The sequence below is a fragment of the Antennarius striatus genome, chromosome 8 (assembly GCF_040054535.1).
Source record: "Antennarius striatus isolate MH-2024 chromosome 8, ASM4005453v1, whole genome shotgun sequence".
Taxonomy (NCBI): Eukaryota; Metazoa; Chordata; class Actinopteri; order Lophiiformes; family Antennariidae; genus Antennarius; species Antennarius striatus.
The window spans coordinates 21558520-21575242 of record NC_090783.1 but is presented as its reverse complement, the minus strand read 5'-3'; the positions used below and the strand labels follow the sequence as shown (position 1 = coordinate 21575242).

At 37.5% G+C, this 16723-nt stretch overlaps 2 protein-coding genes across 4 annotated transcripts in view; both read left to right on the top strand.

Moving 5' to 3' along the window:
• LOC137600172 (phosphoinositide 3-kinase regulatory subunit 6) overlaps positions 1-16723 on the top strand; it is a 65965-nt gene that overhangs the window by 39059 nt on the left and 10183 nt on the right. The window lies entirely within an intron of this gene.
• LOC137600694 (phosphoribosyl pyrophosphate synthase-associated protein 1-like) lies at positions 1753-16485 on the top strand. 3 transcript variants are annotated; one of them, XM_068322443.1, is made up of 12 exons: positions 1753-1812; positions 2217-2381; positions 4027-4079; positions 7190-7256; positions 8646-8818; positions 9225-9340; positions 9456-9511; positions 10153-10298; positions 10998-11039; positions 12960-13030; positions 14685-14831; positions 15686-16485. In XM_068322443.1, the coding sequence occupies exons 2-12, from the start codon at positions 2221-2223 to the stop codon at positions 15842-15844; spliced, it is 1191 nt and encodes a 396-aa protein (XP_068178544.1). In that variant the 5' UTR covers positions 1753-1812; positions 2217-2220; the 3' UTR covers positions 15845-16485. The 3 variants fall into 3 exon arrangements, with proteins under 3 accessions (XP_068178544.1, XP_068178543.1, XP_068178545.1); XM_068322442.1 differs by having other exon boundaries at positions 1763-2053; XM_068322444.1 differs by lacking the exon at positions 10998-11039 and having other exon boundaries at positions 1763-2381.

Genomic DNA, 16723 nt, shown 5'->3' with positions numbered 1-16723 from the left:
ATCCACGTCTTAAAAACCACCTGTCAGAATTCAATTCAAATTCACTCATGCATTGTTGAGACGTGTTTATTTATGTACATGTCATTGTTGTTTTCTTCATTTAGGTTATTTGCATGTTTTTAAACATTTTTAAATTCACGAAATTTTATTCCTTGATTTTATTCTGCAAGAATTGAGATTATTGTCGATCTACATTAGTTTAGAGTCAGTTTTTTTCTGTAGCGAGGACATTTCTGTCTCTCGTTTTCAATAAAAAAAATTGTTTTTTTTGTACATTCGATGCTGGGTTCGATGCTTGTTGCAAACAGCAACAGTGACAGAATTAAAGCTGTATTTTATTTTATGCCTTATGATCACTTTTGTACTGTAAGCAATATGAGTGTCCATCTTCTATATATTTTACGGTTGTGATCCACATATCGACTTAGCTACAAATGACAATATCACATTTTATATGCACTACATAAAATTATGCTGCAATGCCATTTTCCCTATGACACAACATTACCATACTGTATGACTCAGCATATGACCGGTCTGTGTATCGCTGCAGAATACTACCTGCTACAACTTTCACAATTGCATTATATATAATGAGTGTTGCTTGATGCACGGAAGTAATTTGCAGATTCAGAGACAAGCAACTTCATCACCCAAAAGTAGCCAAATAGTGACAGAAACAGAGGCCAGCAACAACCCAAAGGAAAGACCAAGTATAATGTGAGAAAATGGTTGTATTAAAGTTTTGGGAGACAATGTGCTCATGGGCATCGAAAGTGTATTTACAAATGTATTTTACAGGTAAAGGATGTTTAAAAGTGGAAATGCATTGACTCCAAAAGGTCCATTCCAAAGGAAGCCAGGGGTAAACATGTGACCAACATCAAGTGTTGTAAAATCTCTCGTTGGCATGGGTTTGAATGGCAATATAAGATCAGATACTGTTACAATTGTTGGCAATATAAGATCAGATACTGTTACAATATTCAGAGTAATAGTAAGTGCTGTTCTCCAAAGCGGTATGTATTAAAGAGAAATGATTGATCACACCGTGTCCATAATTCCTAATTCTTCAGAGAAGTAGCGACTCTCGTTTTAGGAAGAAGAATTTCCCTGACAATGGTGAAAGCTGTGTGTGTATGTGTGTGTGTGTGTTTATGTGTGTGTATGTGTGTGTGTGAGCAGCCTGTTTTAAATCTTTATAAGAAAATGGGAGCAGCATGGAGCATGTTGCTTCACATGGTGTTATCGTTTGCAAAGGTTTTTGATTGCATGCATGAGTAAAAGAAGACCTCACAAAAAAATTCCTGACTGAAGATAATTTTGCGTATGTTGAGTTATAATATGAAACTTGTGCAGACATCTCGATGAAGTGAAGGATAAAATGCAAATCAGAACATTCCATCTTTTGGTTTTGTAAAATTTCTTTGTATTCTGAGGGTTCATTTTTGTTAAAAAAAAATAATTGAAAATAGATCTTACTATTGATGTAAAAGTGTACTCTCATACCAAAGTGTCTATTTTTACTCTGCGTTATCATTTTTACTGTATATAAAACAACTGGCCCGCAAAACTTCGCACCCCAATCGCTCTTTAATTATGCGTCATAAAAATCCGACGTACGGATTGGTCGAAAAAGACAAAAGACCCACCCTTTGCAATTTCTACGTAGTCACTGATTGGTTGTATTCCACGTCACTAACCTTGTCGTCTGACCAATGACGTGATGGTTATCCCATTTTGCATCTGCCTTGATATAAACTTCACAGTAACTACGTTGAGACACCGCCGAGGTTCTCCCAAGTTGTTGCGGTACTAAAGAGGCTTTTCGCTGCGCTTCAGCTCGTTGTCATGCTGCCCTCCCACGTTCCCACGCTGAGTTTTTTTTTATCCGTGAACGTCTAACGCGTAAAGATTGGATTTGGAACCAGCGAGCCCAGCTTTCCATTCGCTGTGTGCGTTTACGAGGGATTTTTTGTGTGTGTGTGGCTGCTGTTGGATTTGAGGTTGTTGACTTACGGTCACCACCACGAGTGTCGCTCCCTGTCACGTGGTCCGTGTTGTTTTCTATATTTTATATAGACACTGCGCAATCCTGCACGGATTCTATGTGTTCGACTTTTAATTCACTGTGGAGATTGTTTCTGGAATAACGTTTGGAAAAAAAAAAGTTTTTTGGGGAAAGCCATAACTACATTTCGTCTTGTTTCTCCTAGAGACATGCCTATTAGGCGTTTTGGGGGTCACAGGTCTCTGGTCAAAGGTATCCCTCCAAAACTGTCCTACGGTTACACCAAAATGAATGTTTCCAGGAATGACTACAGTGTTTTTTCGGCCAACTCCTCCGCCGCTTGCGTCGAGTTGGCCAGAACCATCACAGAGTAAGTCCGATTCAAAGCATGCATTAACCATTTTTATTTGTGCAAAGTTCAATGAATGGTCTTTTGTTAAACACCAAAACACACAACGAGGCAATGGGATTATAATCCATGTAATCCTGATTCTGGATCCTTTGTAAGTATGGAAAAGTGGGATTATTGTGTCATAAGAGGAAGCTGAGCACAAACACTGTGCACGTTGTTGCTTTGCTGTCCAGGTAATATGTTTTTTGGTGACGTAGAACAACAGGTTAAACTCTAAGATTCAGTAAAATATATAGGAAGTAATGTTGTTTTCATCACGTTTTGAAAACCGTGACTGAAAGTTGTAAAAAACAAAAAACATTGCGGCTGTTTCATTCCAATACACCTGTAACCAAAGTGTTCCTTTTTTCTTTTTCATCACCATATTTTTCTTTGAATGTGACAATTAGAAATTAATTCAGTCTTGCCAAATTCAGTCTTTGTTTTTTTGTTTTTTTTTAAAAAAAGGATCTATAAACTGAATTAATGCCTCAATCATATGCAAATAATTTTTCCCATGAATATGCACAAACTGGAGCAGTGGTTGGTAGAGGGTGAGGCCAAGAAACCTGTCTTGCCTTGCAGGATCCCAGCTGTCTGTACCCAGGGAACCTCCTGCTGTCACCAAGCCAAACCCTCACTCATCTGTAATGTGTGTTCATGTTCATCATCCACAATCACCTCAGTTGCAGAGCAAGCTCATTGTTGGATTCAAATACGGAAATTTCAGCCCAAGGCAAAGTTGTTTTGTGAAAGTTGTTGTCTGGGCTTGTACCCAGTTGAATTAATGCACCAGCTTAGGTTGTTTGTATCAGATTTACCTTTTTAATCCTGTTATGAGATTTTTCTCTTTTAAGCTGGCAACAGCCTTTTTTCCAGTAGCTCAAGTGAATGAGTGTTTTTCGAATAAATTGATTGAACATAATAGAAATAACAGCTAATCACTTTGCAAAAAAAAACCTAACAAGCAACTGCATTTTGTTTGGGTTATTTTAAAGTTACCCAGCGGCTTGTTCATTGATTTTGAGAAAGAGAACACAGTGTCACATTAACTCAAACAAAGAGGATATTTATTCAAGACCAGATTTGTACAAAATTGCAAAATGCAATGTAGCTCTGCAGAGGACTCTCTAAAAATGTATTGCTCTCAATGAGTAGATCCAAGTTTTGGGAAATCAGTATACATCATGTCTACTAGTATTATGCTCTTCTAACGGGGTGTTGTCTCATCTCATTGATCTATGCTAGATTAAAAAAAACAGTCATACGTTCTTGATTACAGATTAGCAGTAGGATCACATTTAGCATGGATATGTGATTATGTATCAATTTATTGATATATATTATTGACTGATTTTGTCAAAAATGTCAAATACTTGACCCTCCATAGCAGAAGATGATGCTATGGTCAGTGCTATTTATTGTTGTGGATACATTTGTTAAGATGCTTGCAAAGTTTGCCACAGTTTGTCATATATAGTGTGTTTTACAAATGAAAAAATATATATTTTCATCGTTTTTTAGTTTGTGGATTTTTTTTTCAGGAAAACTTTATTACCTTAAAGATGTCAATTAAAGGTGTCTTTCATTTTTCAACACTGTTTTTTTCCCCCTTTTCTTACAGACGCTTGGGTATTGAGTTGGGCAAGTCTGTTGTTTATCAAGAACCTAATAAAGGTAAGTAAGACCAGTATTCCAGCTCATCTTCCGGTGGGTTGCTTGCAATCTGGGCCAGTATGCTGCTGCATCATTATTTATTTATTTTAGTGAGTGTTTCTAACACCGTTTCACCTTAGCACTCTTCTTAAAAGTTATTGTAGTTCTCTGCTGCTGACTACAGCATCTCTGGACTTAAAAATTTGCAACTTCAAGGAAAATTCTCATTGTACTCATAGTACTTTTTCTGGCTTCCCTGCAAAAATTTGAATCTCAGGCCATGAGGGAACAGAGCATTGCCCTCTGTGACACTTTACAATGTGACACCACAGAAGCAAAATGAAGGAGCTCAGCATCAACAACAGGGATTGTTTTGACTAAAGCTGCAGAAACCTGGCTTTACAAGGATATTTCCAACTTCTATGTCAATGTCAAAGGGAGAGGGGTACTTGACTTTTGTGCATTGAAAGCACAACTAAAGAAGCAGTCTGGAACGTTATAATCACCACTAAGTGGAAATACTATTCGGTAAATGAAGTAGTCAATTATCAACCCTATCAATCATTAAATGTTGCTTATTTCCTGTAATAGCCCAAACTCAATTACAACATCCTTCGTGATCAGCACAGGAGTTGGTTGTTCACTTTATTAAACCACTGATGCATCGTGCTGGCACTTTAAAGCAACTTTTGTGCATCCTGTTCAAAGAATCTGACTTAGCTGCAAAGATGGGAACACTGCCAAATGATGTCCTCTCTAAATCATGCAAGATGGTAGGTTAAAGGGGTGTGACTTTTTGATGATTGCCTACAACCACAAAATCTCTTTAGTTTTTATTATTAATTTCATACTTGCGTTTAGTATATTTATTTCCTTATAAAGTCCAACGTGATACATAATGCAAAATGTCATATTAGGTGTGGACTGTTGTGTCAAGATAGATATGATGTGCCTTTCATTGAAAAAAAATTTTTTTTGACATTAGGGAATGGGTCCAAAGTAAAATGACAGTGAAATGTAAAGAAAATAAGTGGGCTCGATAGAAAGACTCTGTCTGTATAGAAAAGTGCAAATGTGCACTTCCATTGTTTAAGTTTCTGAGTGATGCAATACTGTTTATACAGTATAAATGCTTATACACTATATTTGTGCAATGTGCTATTTTTGTACTGTCTGCCTTGCACAATGGCAAGTGGCATGATTTTAATCTTAATCAGGTGGAGTGGGAGGTACTGGATGCTGTGGCGTTGTGCAGTCTGATGACTGATGGTGTGAACGAGGTTTGTGGCTGAATGACTCCGACTGAACGCTCCTGAGCCACCTCAGCTTCACATAGAAGGATGAGAGGGGTTACCCACCAGTTATTCAATTTTAATCTTCTCTGCCACGGCCTTCCCAATATCCAGTTCCACCCCAACAACAGAGCTGGCCGTCATTGTATGCGCGGCTTTGCCACGTCTGTGTAATCTATGTCAAACAGATGATTGCATCTTCCTCACAATGTTAGGCTGGTATGAAAACTGCAGCTTGTCTAAAATGCTGTAGGACCAGCCTCAGTTTTGATGTTGCTGGCCACAGTGTCTATACAGGATGTCTCCCACATCAGGGACAGGAAAAAGAAATGCCTCCTGCGTACTTCTGCTACTACTAGTACTGGTTCGTCTTATTCTTCTACTTCTTCTTCTACTAGTACTAGTTCTTCTTGTTCTACTACTTTGTCTTCTATTATTACTTCTACTACTTCTTCTACTACTACTACTTCTACTACTTCTTCCACTACTACTACTTCTACCACCTCTTCTTCTTCAACTACTACTTCTACTACTAATTCTTCTTCTACTACTGCTGCTACTACTTCTACTTCTTGATAGTCCTGTTCTCTGCTTTTGGGAGTTAACTGAGAAATTTCATGGAAATTAAACAGTAATCAAGCATAAAGTGGTGTGTCAGACTTATGATTACAAGGAAGCTCATTAGTGCGTCATTCATGTGTGGTGGAATACCTCAGTGGCTTAAAGCTTGGCTTAGCCTGTACCCCCCCCTCTCCCCCAAGAATAAAATTTATTCAGCAGAGGTAAAGATGTAAAAGTTTTAGTACGGTACCACAGTGTTTTGTTTGTATTGTTTTTGTATATTGTAATTGTTTATGGTAAGTCTTAGGGAGTAGTACTTTTGTATATAGAGTAGTAATGGCGTTTAGATGACCTCAAATGGTTATTGTAGATTGATATTTAACAAACAACGACTTACGAATACAGTAAATTGGGCTTACGAATAGCCTCTCGGAACTAATTGTGTTTGTAGGTTCAGGTCTCACCTTTTTGGAATGTGATTGCTTTCTGGAGTATAAGGGCTGTAGAACTGTATACCTCCTTAACACTGGCATGCAATATATTGCAAGGTCTTATCCCCTGTTGAGCTGCATTGCACACGTGGACAGCCGAATCAGTTACGGAAAACAGACCATCTTCCATCTTGGCTGTTTTTCAGAGCACTTAAAATTGCCCCTCTTGTTAAGACCTGCGTGGAAGTCATGGGGAAGACCACATACAAGCCTCTTAAATCCATTTATGAGGAGTCTGTGCTTAGAGGAACACTGGATGTCCTATCTCATAATTTCTTTTCTGCTCCCAGTCTGAACATTTACCCTCTGGTAGATGATACAGAGCATGAGTGTCTTTGTAATTTAAAAAAAAAAACAACCCAATTCCTCCATCAGCATCATAAACAAGACAGACATAGCTTGAGCCTTGACCTGCATCACAAAATTAAATGTCGTTATAATGAAAAGCTTTGTTCTGTGCAGCACTACTGTAAAGTAGCATTCTGTTCTGTAGTGCCATGCCTAATGTTTGTAGTGGCCGTGCAATATGTTGCCTGTGTTCATTCATTTGTTGTTTTCCTTCCCAATTTCCCCTGTATGTATCTAGGTACCGATAATTACTTAATGTTTTCTATGGAATGACTTTTGCAAAATACAGCAACACACACCTTTCTTCATCAAGATTTCCCCAAGGGCAAAGTGAAGTGCATGACCATATAATAGATAATGGTTTTGATGAAAGAATTGTGGTTTAGTTTTTTTGCACTTGAGCTCACCGTGTTTCTTCTTCGTTTTGTTTTCTTCTCAGAGACTAGAGTGGATGTGAAAGAGTCTGTCCGAGGACAAGACATCTTTATCATTCAGACCATTCCCAGGTGAGAGAGGATGACTTGTAAAGTTCTGTGACAGTCTTCTGCACGGTCTGTTTATAGCCGATAGACAAACAGATAGACATGCCAAAGTAGTGAGAATCACTTTGTGGTGGTTTCTTGCAACAAGTGTCTCCAGTTACACATTTTTGCATGATTAAACACTCATAAATCAAAATTACAAGCTGAAAATGATTCCCAACTGTTACGGCTAGTGATCAAACCAGTTTGAGTAATATGGTGAATGTGCAGAGATGTTTCTCCCCAACTCTGCCTATTTTGCTTTTTTTTTTTTAACTTTGTAGCCCATTTATTAAAATGTCTTGGTAGGAGCAGATAGCTTTTTGAAGATAAAGCCACATGTGGTAGGAAAAATATTTTTCATGTAGTTTTTAGTATATTCAGATGTCAAAAATTACAGGAGTAAGAGTCTTGAAGAAATGCAATGTAATTTATCTTCGAGATGACGTATAATGATAATACATTTTATTTGAAAGCGCCTTTCGGGACACCCAAGGACACCATACAGAGATACACAAAGTCCAATTAAAATAAACAACAATAAAAATAGATAAAATCAATTGAAGAGCAATAGGCAGTCTTAAACAGACGTGTTTTGAGTTGAGATTTGAAATGGAGGGAGTGAATTTATATTTCTGAGTTGGGGTGGTAATGAATATCAGAAACGTAGCAGAGCATTTAGCTGCTCTGGTCCCCATGGTAGTGAGATGGGTGGAGGGGACAGACATTTGTATGGAGGAAGAGGATCTGAGGGGGCAGGAGAGTAACATGTAGAAGGCCAGACAGAGGGGTGAGGCTGTGGAGGTCCTTGAAAGCACTGTTGTTGATGTTTTTTTATTGCTGTCAACTCAAGCAATCTACTTTGTGCACTGCTGTCCTGCAGAGTTAAGTCAAGTACAAGAAATTTAAGAAATTTAGCTTCACAGCAAAGGATTCTGGAAAAGCAGCACTTATGGCTACTTCCCTTCAATCGGTGGGATCTTTTGTTTATCCTTGTTAATCATTTATTGGAAGAGTAACAAAAGTTAGGAGGAGAAACTTTTTTCATCATCCTGTTTTGAGTGTGACCTGATCCACGAGGCCACTGACCTGCCCGTTGGAATCTCTGGTTTCAATAAGGTGTCAAGGCCAAACTATTAACGTGCTGTGTTTTGTTGACACTAGCAGCTGTTCTTACTCAAGTAGCGAAACTTGTAAGAGTCAATAACAAAACCATCATAGTAGGGTAATAATTTTGATGCCTAGTCATTCTTTGTTAAGCAGGTAGCCAATAACAGTCAATGTCTTTTTGACTTTGGCCTCGGGAGACAAGCTGGTTATGGTGGAAGTTGTTATCTGACTGTAGCCTAATGAATGTAATGTACTGTTTCTTAGAGATGTCAACACGGCCATCATGGAGCTGCTGGTTATGACTTATGCCCTGAAGACATCATGTGCCAAGAACATCATTGGGGTCATTCCCTACTTTCCTTACAGCAAGCAGTGCAAGATGAGGAAGAGAGGATCCATTGTCTGCAAGCTCCTTGCTTCTATGTTAGCTAAAGCTGGTATGGACTTTAATTAAAATTGTCTTTTATTAATTTCCGATTTATTTCTGCAGTACGTAGTCCTAGAGTAAAGTCAGCTAAAGAAAACCAATGCACACAGCGTCCTGATGATAGACATAACAGTCAGTGTCTTCCACCTGGGTGCAAGTTATAGACTGCATGTCTGCTTGCATAATTTATGCATTAGAAACAGGCCATTGGAGGGTATATATGTTGTATCACATTATTTACAACAATATTTTTTAATGATACATTTGTGCTTTTTAAATATCTTTTATTTAAAACAATTTATGCATACACTTATGTAGAATGATATCTTAAATGACTCAAGGGACAGCTGTAATTTCCGAGCCTTAAATAGTATAACTTTGCCAGCTCAGGTCATGTGCATGGGTCTATGTTGCAGGGCTAACTCATATCATCACCATGGACCTTCACCAGAAAGAAATCCAGGGCTTCTTCAGCTTCCCTGTCGACAATCTGAGAGCTTCACCTTTCCTTATCCAGTACATTCAGGATGAGGTGCGGACAAGTTGCTTTACGGCAGACAGGGTTGTGCCTCAGTATCACAACGACAATGATCTAAATGGGTCTAATTTATCGTATATATAGTAAGTTCAGGTATTTCTTTTCTCAGATTCCGGACTACAGGAATGCTGTCATTGTTGCCAAGTCCCCTTCGGCAGCCAAAAGGTAACAGTAAGCCTCCGACATTCAGAAGGAAAGTTCTCATGTTGCTGTCTCTGTTTTACATGTGTGCATCATTTATCCCTGCCTCATAATTTATATAACAGTGCAGTTTTATCGTGCTTGAATAATGAAAATGATTTATTTGTATAGCACATAAAGTATACTGTACTACTTCTTCTCATTGTTTAGGCAATGCAGTGCAGAGCGCTTTAGAAGAATGAAATGTTACAGAAGACATAAAATATAAACACAGGAGATAAAATAGACAATAAGAAGTGGAGACACATAAAACAGTCATTGCCATTGAATTAAGATTATGATGGGAATAAATGTTAATAAAAAATAAAGTACCTTTGCCGATGTGTTTCCCCGTTTATCATTCAACCCAACTGAATCGGTCCCGTGATGTTTTTGACCTCATAATTTAACTCTGATCATGAAAACCTGCCCCGAAAAAAAAAGAAAAAAAGAAAGCATTTGCTCTTTTAAGACAAGTATGGGATGCTCATTTGTTCACACTACTACTTTCCCTCTCAGTTATGTTCAGGTAACTGTTCTATTGTCTTTCACTGCTGTTTGTCTGCATGTCTTTGTGTATGGGTTGTCAGTCTCCTTTGACTCTTGTTCGTGTCGTTCTGTCTCAGAGCTCAGTCTTATGCCGAGAGGCTGCGTCTCGGCCTGGTGGTGCTGCATGGCGAGGCCCATCAATTTGATACTGATATGAATGATGGTATATACTCACCCCCGGTATATCGCACCACCTTAGGACACACCGGACTGGAGCTGCCATGTAAGACACCCAGCTACACAACTGCTCTTTTTTTAAAATTTCCTCTTCACTGATATGTGTTTCTGGTTGTAGGGACTTCATTGCGCACAAGAGTTACACTAGACGCAAATACAGTTGCAGATTGGAGTACAACTTTATCCAAAGAAATTTTCAGCCATAAGAAGAAACATAAATCAAAACAGGACTCGGACACTCAGTCTTTTCATAATTGGTGTCTTTTTTAAAAAAAATTCTTTTGAAGAAAATCTGAGAAAGGATCAGTAACCAACGCTGACTTTAACCCACTGTTTATTAAAGCTGCTGAAAGCGGCCAGCCTGCCAAAAGAGTTATGATGATTCACACACACGGTTTTGTCATTCTTCAGGTCACCCCCTCCCTGTTGTCGTAACCTGCTGTGAAATACTGCAGACGGACACTCCTTCCTTTTTCTTCCTCAGACAGATTTATTCACCTCTTCCTTTCCTCTTGTCTCATTTTCTCCCATTTCAGCTTGATTTACCATCTCTGGTCTTCCCAATGACACAGAAATGGCGTATATGTCATTTCTGTCTTTCCTTCCGAACCCCCCTCCCCCCAGTTAAGGCTTTTTTTACACAAGTTAATTGTCTTACTTTGAAATTGATTGATGTATACATCATTATTGAGTGCTCTGTAACCTTCTGTGTGTTTGTTTGTGCCATCCTCTTTTGCCAACACAGACAGCAGACAGCGTGCCCCTTTCCCTGGGATAGAGCTCCCAAGTATGACCATAATCCTGTGCTTCCTGTTGATTTGAGCTGTTCTCTCTTCTTTGACTGACAACATGAGTAACTGAGGGCTTCTTCTTCATACAAATTATCCTAGAAATCTACTAAATTCTGACATTCCATATTAATATATAGCATAAACTCTCAGACGCTTGTGTGACAAACTTTAGAAACCAATGATACAGTATATGTCAATGAAATATTTCTCTGCAGCAAAAGTTAAATACTTCATGATTACTTTATATAGAATTATCTCTAGCCTCTTTCAAAAAAGCATTGTGCAACACTGGCAAAATAAATTCCTTTCTCTATAAATACATTGATGTATAATTTTGCTGTACTTTCTGGTGACCCAGCAGTACTTGCAATGTAATGACGAGCATAAAAGCAGGCATATCACCCCTGCTAACAATCACCTTTTGTGCTTGTTTTTAAAGTAATGCAGATCCCATTTTGCTAGTGAGCAAAATGGGATCTCAAAATCAAAGCATACTGGCCCTGTTATACCTCAGGAGTTTTAAAAGAATGTGTCAGGTTCAACCAACCTTATTCCAACAGTGTGACATTTTGTATTTTCCAAATGTGTTTCCATGAATATCACCATGTGTTTTTAGAAAACAGATTAGTTTGCCAGATGGAAAATATGTTTAAAGTCTTCAGTAACTATAGGATACGTTTCATCTGGGTCAAACAGGAGACAGAAATTAGAATTTGATATATTTGACCCACATTTGTAGGAACCCTACATACTATACAAGTATGTGGAACAGCTGACTTTGCTATTCAAGCCAGCCAGTTATTTTGTTCACTCGGTGTCTGTTTATGCTTTGCTTCTGGCAGGGACAATGCATCATTTTAATTGCTAAAACCTGACTGCCCTGATTCATTCAAGTCCATTCAGATGACAAGATGAAAATGATTTTTCCCAGTATGATGGTTTTTTTTCTTCTTTCCTTTAGAAGCCCTCAGTCTCATGTTCTTCAGGAAAAAACAAACAGTTGAATTAGTTGTTCTGAAAGAAAGAGAACATTAACTAGAGAAACTAGTGAAGTATGCTGCCTGACTGTTATTTCACTATAGATGTGAAATAGTAAAATGTTACATATCAGGTGATTAAACTATAGAACTAGACAGAATCAAGTATAACCTTTCCATTAATAGATAAATATGAACGTAATCATGTCGAGGAATAAAATTCTTGCCTGGGGCTTTAAGATATTTGTCAAAGGTTTGCTTGTTTTCCATTTTGCTTGATACATTTTGAGTTCTGGCCTGTTTGATTTTTTTCATTGTGTACGAAACCTGAATTTGTATTCTAGTTTCTGGGTTTCCTTGTGATGGATTGGGATTTCTGAATGTGCCTCGCTGTTTTTGTGGAAGGTTACTGACCTATTTGCTGAGGGATCCTACAAGTCAAATGTGGTGGGTTCTAGACCTGGATTGACTATTATTTGCAATTAAATTCCTGAAAATATTTGAGTATATTTTACTTATGTTTGCCTTAAGACTTTAGAATAAGTTCCAAGATAAATTTCTTATGACATCAGTGTTCTAGTCTTGGTTGTTGTTGGAGTAAATTGCAAATAATAATTGATACTTGTCATAAAGATGCTTAGTTGTACACTCAGTAGTCCATCTACCACTATACCAGAAGTAGTCCACATTATAAATATATATAATGTGTCTCACAGTACATTTGTGCTGTGAGACATAGCACAAATGTGTCTCACAGATATTCAGCGGCCTGCATTCATTGGATGGGTGCTGTGGGAGCTCTAAGCTTGTTCACTTTCAGCCGTCTTCTTGCCTAATCTATTTTTTTCCTTTACTTTTCCTCAAACTTCTTGACTGGGCTTACGACACAAAACTCAATTATTTACCAGAAATAATTATTTTTTGCTTTGTGTCTTTCAGTAATGATGGCAAAGGAGAAACCACCCATAACTGTTGTTGGAGATGTGGGAGGAAGAATTGCCATCATTGTCGTAAGAGCTCAAGCTTTTGTATCTTACTTTTACACAACAATTCAATGTTTGTCGTAGGAATCATTTAAGATCTGGTGGCAAGAGCTCATTGAGAAAATGGTAACTCTATAAACTGCATTTGTTGTCACACTACCACGCTTCAATGAAAGAGGTATAAAGCAAATAAAATATCTGGTTAACTAAGATTTCCTTGGAAGGTAAGTAGATCAGCTTCATTGCTACAATAAATCTTCCTCAGTCTGGAGAAAATTTTCACCCCAGTATCATGGTGTGGAGATTTTCACACAGGCAGTTTTTTTTTTTTGTGTGGAGATTTTCAAAGTCTGCTTCCAGTCTTCTGGTTCTAACAAACATTCAAAAACTAAAGAAAAAATTTTTTGCTGTCTCATAATTACCTATTTTAGATCAAGCAGAGGAAAAAAAATGGAATCACTCAATTCGGAAGAAAACACTACTGAATCATAAGAAAACATGTCACCATTTGTACACAATGTTTGGTATTGTCTGAGGCAGAGACTTAACTACTGACAGCAGTCTTTATCAATCCAATTCCAACTGTGTTATTGCTGTTATCAGATCGGCTGTGATCCTGATCTCTTGGAGGCCAAGCCATTGACATTATTTTTGCTTCTTGAAGGAATATTCTTACATTTTTTTATGGCAAGGGACATTATCATCATGAAAAATGATGTCCTCATCAACCTACATCTATTTAATTAACGGAAAAAGAAAAGTGTCCAAATGTCAAAGTTAACTTGTGGTTTTATTTAAGACATAATGACTGCCATCTCCCCTTTACATGATATGCAGCCCCAGATCATCAGTGACTGCAGAACTGTACATATATCCAAATATGCCATTGGAACAGCACCAAATAAAAGTTTCAGTATTATCACCTTGCAAATTCAGATTGTGATGCAGATTTACTGTGAGTGAATCCTGTTTCCTTTTAGCCTTAGCTTACAGTTCAGTCACAGACGTTGACTCCAGTTTCTGCCCATTTGAACCTCATTAGTTGTGCATTTTTCTGTTTAAGACATGCTGCTTTGAGTTTTTGGAGTCATGATTCATGTCTTTCCTCTTGGTGCAGCATCTGTACAAGGTGTGAGCCCTTTTTTTTTTTTTAAATGACTCACACCTTTTTAAAATTTGCAGATTTATTTTCACATTTATTCTGATAATGGTATTTTTTTTGTACTGCAAATTACAGTGTGATTCCATTGTGTTTTTTTCTCCAGAATTGAGTGATTCCATTTTTATTTTTATTTTTTTGCTTCTGCTTGATCTTGAAAAATGCAATTGTGACTGACTGCAAAGTTTTTCTTTTTTTTAATGCAAGAGGTTTGCCATTTTGAATACTTGGAAAAACAATTGAATGAACAGCCCTCCAAAGAGTGATATTTTTTAGTTGTATTCCATGTTTCGATATTTCTATAGCATATAACCATCAACTAGCAAGTATTTTTGGTGATTTTTGCACAGATCAGTCTTAGTACTTCCTTCTCAGAAATATAAAATGATTTGCATTGCTTACATTATTACATCCTTACCCCAAAATATAAACGGAACTTCTAACATTTTTTTGTACATTAGATTTTTGTTTTGCCTTTTTCCTCTTTCTGTATGGCGCTCATAGCTCTGCCTCATTTTTCAGGATGACATGATAGATGATGTGGAGGACTTTGTTGCTGCAGCAGAAATCCTGAAGGAGAGGGGAGCCTATAAGATCTACATCATGGCTACACATGGCCTACTGTCTGGGGATGCACCAAGACTCCTTGAGGAGTCCGCCATAGATGAGGTAAAATCCTGTGTTTATGGCAGAATTGTCTGTGTCAGTCATACTCAGAGATGCTGGGAAAATATATATACTACGTGTTAAGTGTGTTTTGACATGTTAACAAACCTTCAGCTGCCCTTGGTGTAATGTGAGATCAGCCTTATTCAAAAAATTAAAAACATAATTCTCTCCGGTATCTTTAAGGTTTTTTGCTTATTTTGATTGACCTCTTTTGAATTTCTGAAACAGATTTGCTTTTGAGATATATCCTTCCATATAGATTGACGGTAAAGTAATCAGACTTATTGAGTGACTCGTGTCTTAAGGAGGCGTGAAACTTGATATAACATAATATTAAAGAAAATAACAGTAGTTATAGTAGTAGATAATGGTTGTGTGATCACTCATCACACAACCATTATCTTGAACCTCGTCCTGTTGAGAAACATACTTGATCTTAAGTGGTGTGATTATTCAGCGACACTTTCATTTCAGCCTTAAAAGCTGTATTGTTAGGAGATTTTGTGAGAAATGGTTTTAATTATTGGGGAATTCTTTCATGAGATGAAGGTCTTGAGATCGAATAAATAATTACAGTAACTCAATGATTTGTTTATAACATGTTGTGCTTTAATTTTTCCCTGAATACTTATGACCTGACAGTCCTCCTTCAATCATATGCTCAAATTTAGTGTAAGATCAGTAGCAGTCTGTCGAGTTCAGCAGATGCATCCAGTAATTTTTTCACAATATTCCAGATTTAGCTTAAGAAGGTAGGGCAGTGAACTGCAAGATTGCACTCGATGCAGCAAAGTCCCTTTAACCATTAAAAGGCTAAAAATAAATGACATAAAGCTGCTGTGTTTAACCTCCAGGTGGTGGTGACCAACACGGTGCCTCATGAGGTGCAGAAGCTGCAGTGTTCAAAAATCAAAACTGTGGATGTCAGTATGATCCTGGCTGAGGCCATCAGGCGCATCCACAACGGAGAGTCTATGGCTTATCTCTTCCGAAACATCACTGTGGATGACTGAGGCAACACACACTTGCATGTACATTACTGCACACACATCAAGGACCAAGAGTCAAGTTTACCACAGTCTCTGCTTCAACCTGTTATTGCCGTTTTTTCCATTATTATTTCCATAATTGTTTTGAGAGTAATTGGCTTTACAAATATGCTTTTTTCTTCTTTTGTATTACATGATGGATGTGTTCAAACGAAAAATGAACATGAACGGCACAACAGAATGTATTACTTGAAGCCTTTTATGTCGCGGAATTTGCGAAATAAGTATTTTTTTGGGCCAAGTCCTGATTTTTTTAATTAATTTTTTTTAGCCTATATAGAATCAAATTGACTGTTCTTGGGTTGCAACCTGTTATTCCTTTTTGTTCCATTATTACATGCCATAATCGTTTTGATAATATTTGACTTTACAACTATGTTTTTCTTGCTTTTGTATTACATAATGGATGTTTTTAAACAGAAAATGAACATTAACGGCACAACAAAATGCACGGCTCGAAGCCTTTATGTTGCAGAAATTTGGAAAAAAGTATCCTTTTGTGAGCAAAGTCCTGTAGGTTTGTTTTTTTTTTTTTTTTTTAATCTATTTAGAATCAAGTGTTTGAATGTTCTTGGGTTGCAGCATGAATAAAACTGAGAACTAGAGCACATATGTGGTTTGTAAATGGTTTTTGGATCTGTGAGAAAGGATTGGCCTAACACCTGAACCTGGATTCTCAGTTGCAGTTCCAGTTAAGACTGAGGCTGTTTGTCTGATGAAACATGCAAATTTCTGAAAGTTGAAACGGCTGTTCAGTTGAAGTTTGAATGAAACCATTATGGCTTTTACTGTATATCACTATTCAGCATATTTAATACCGTGTAGAGAAGAAGAAAAAAAAAA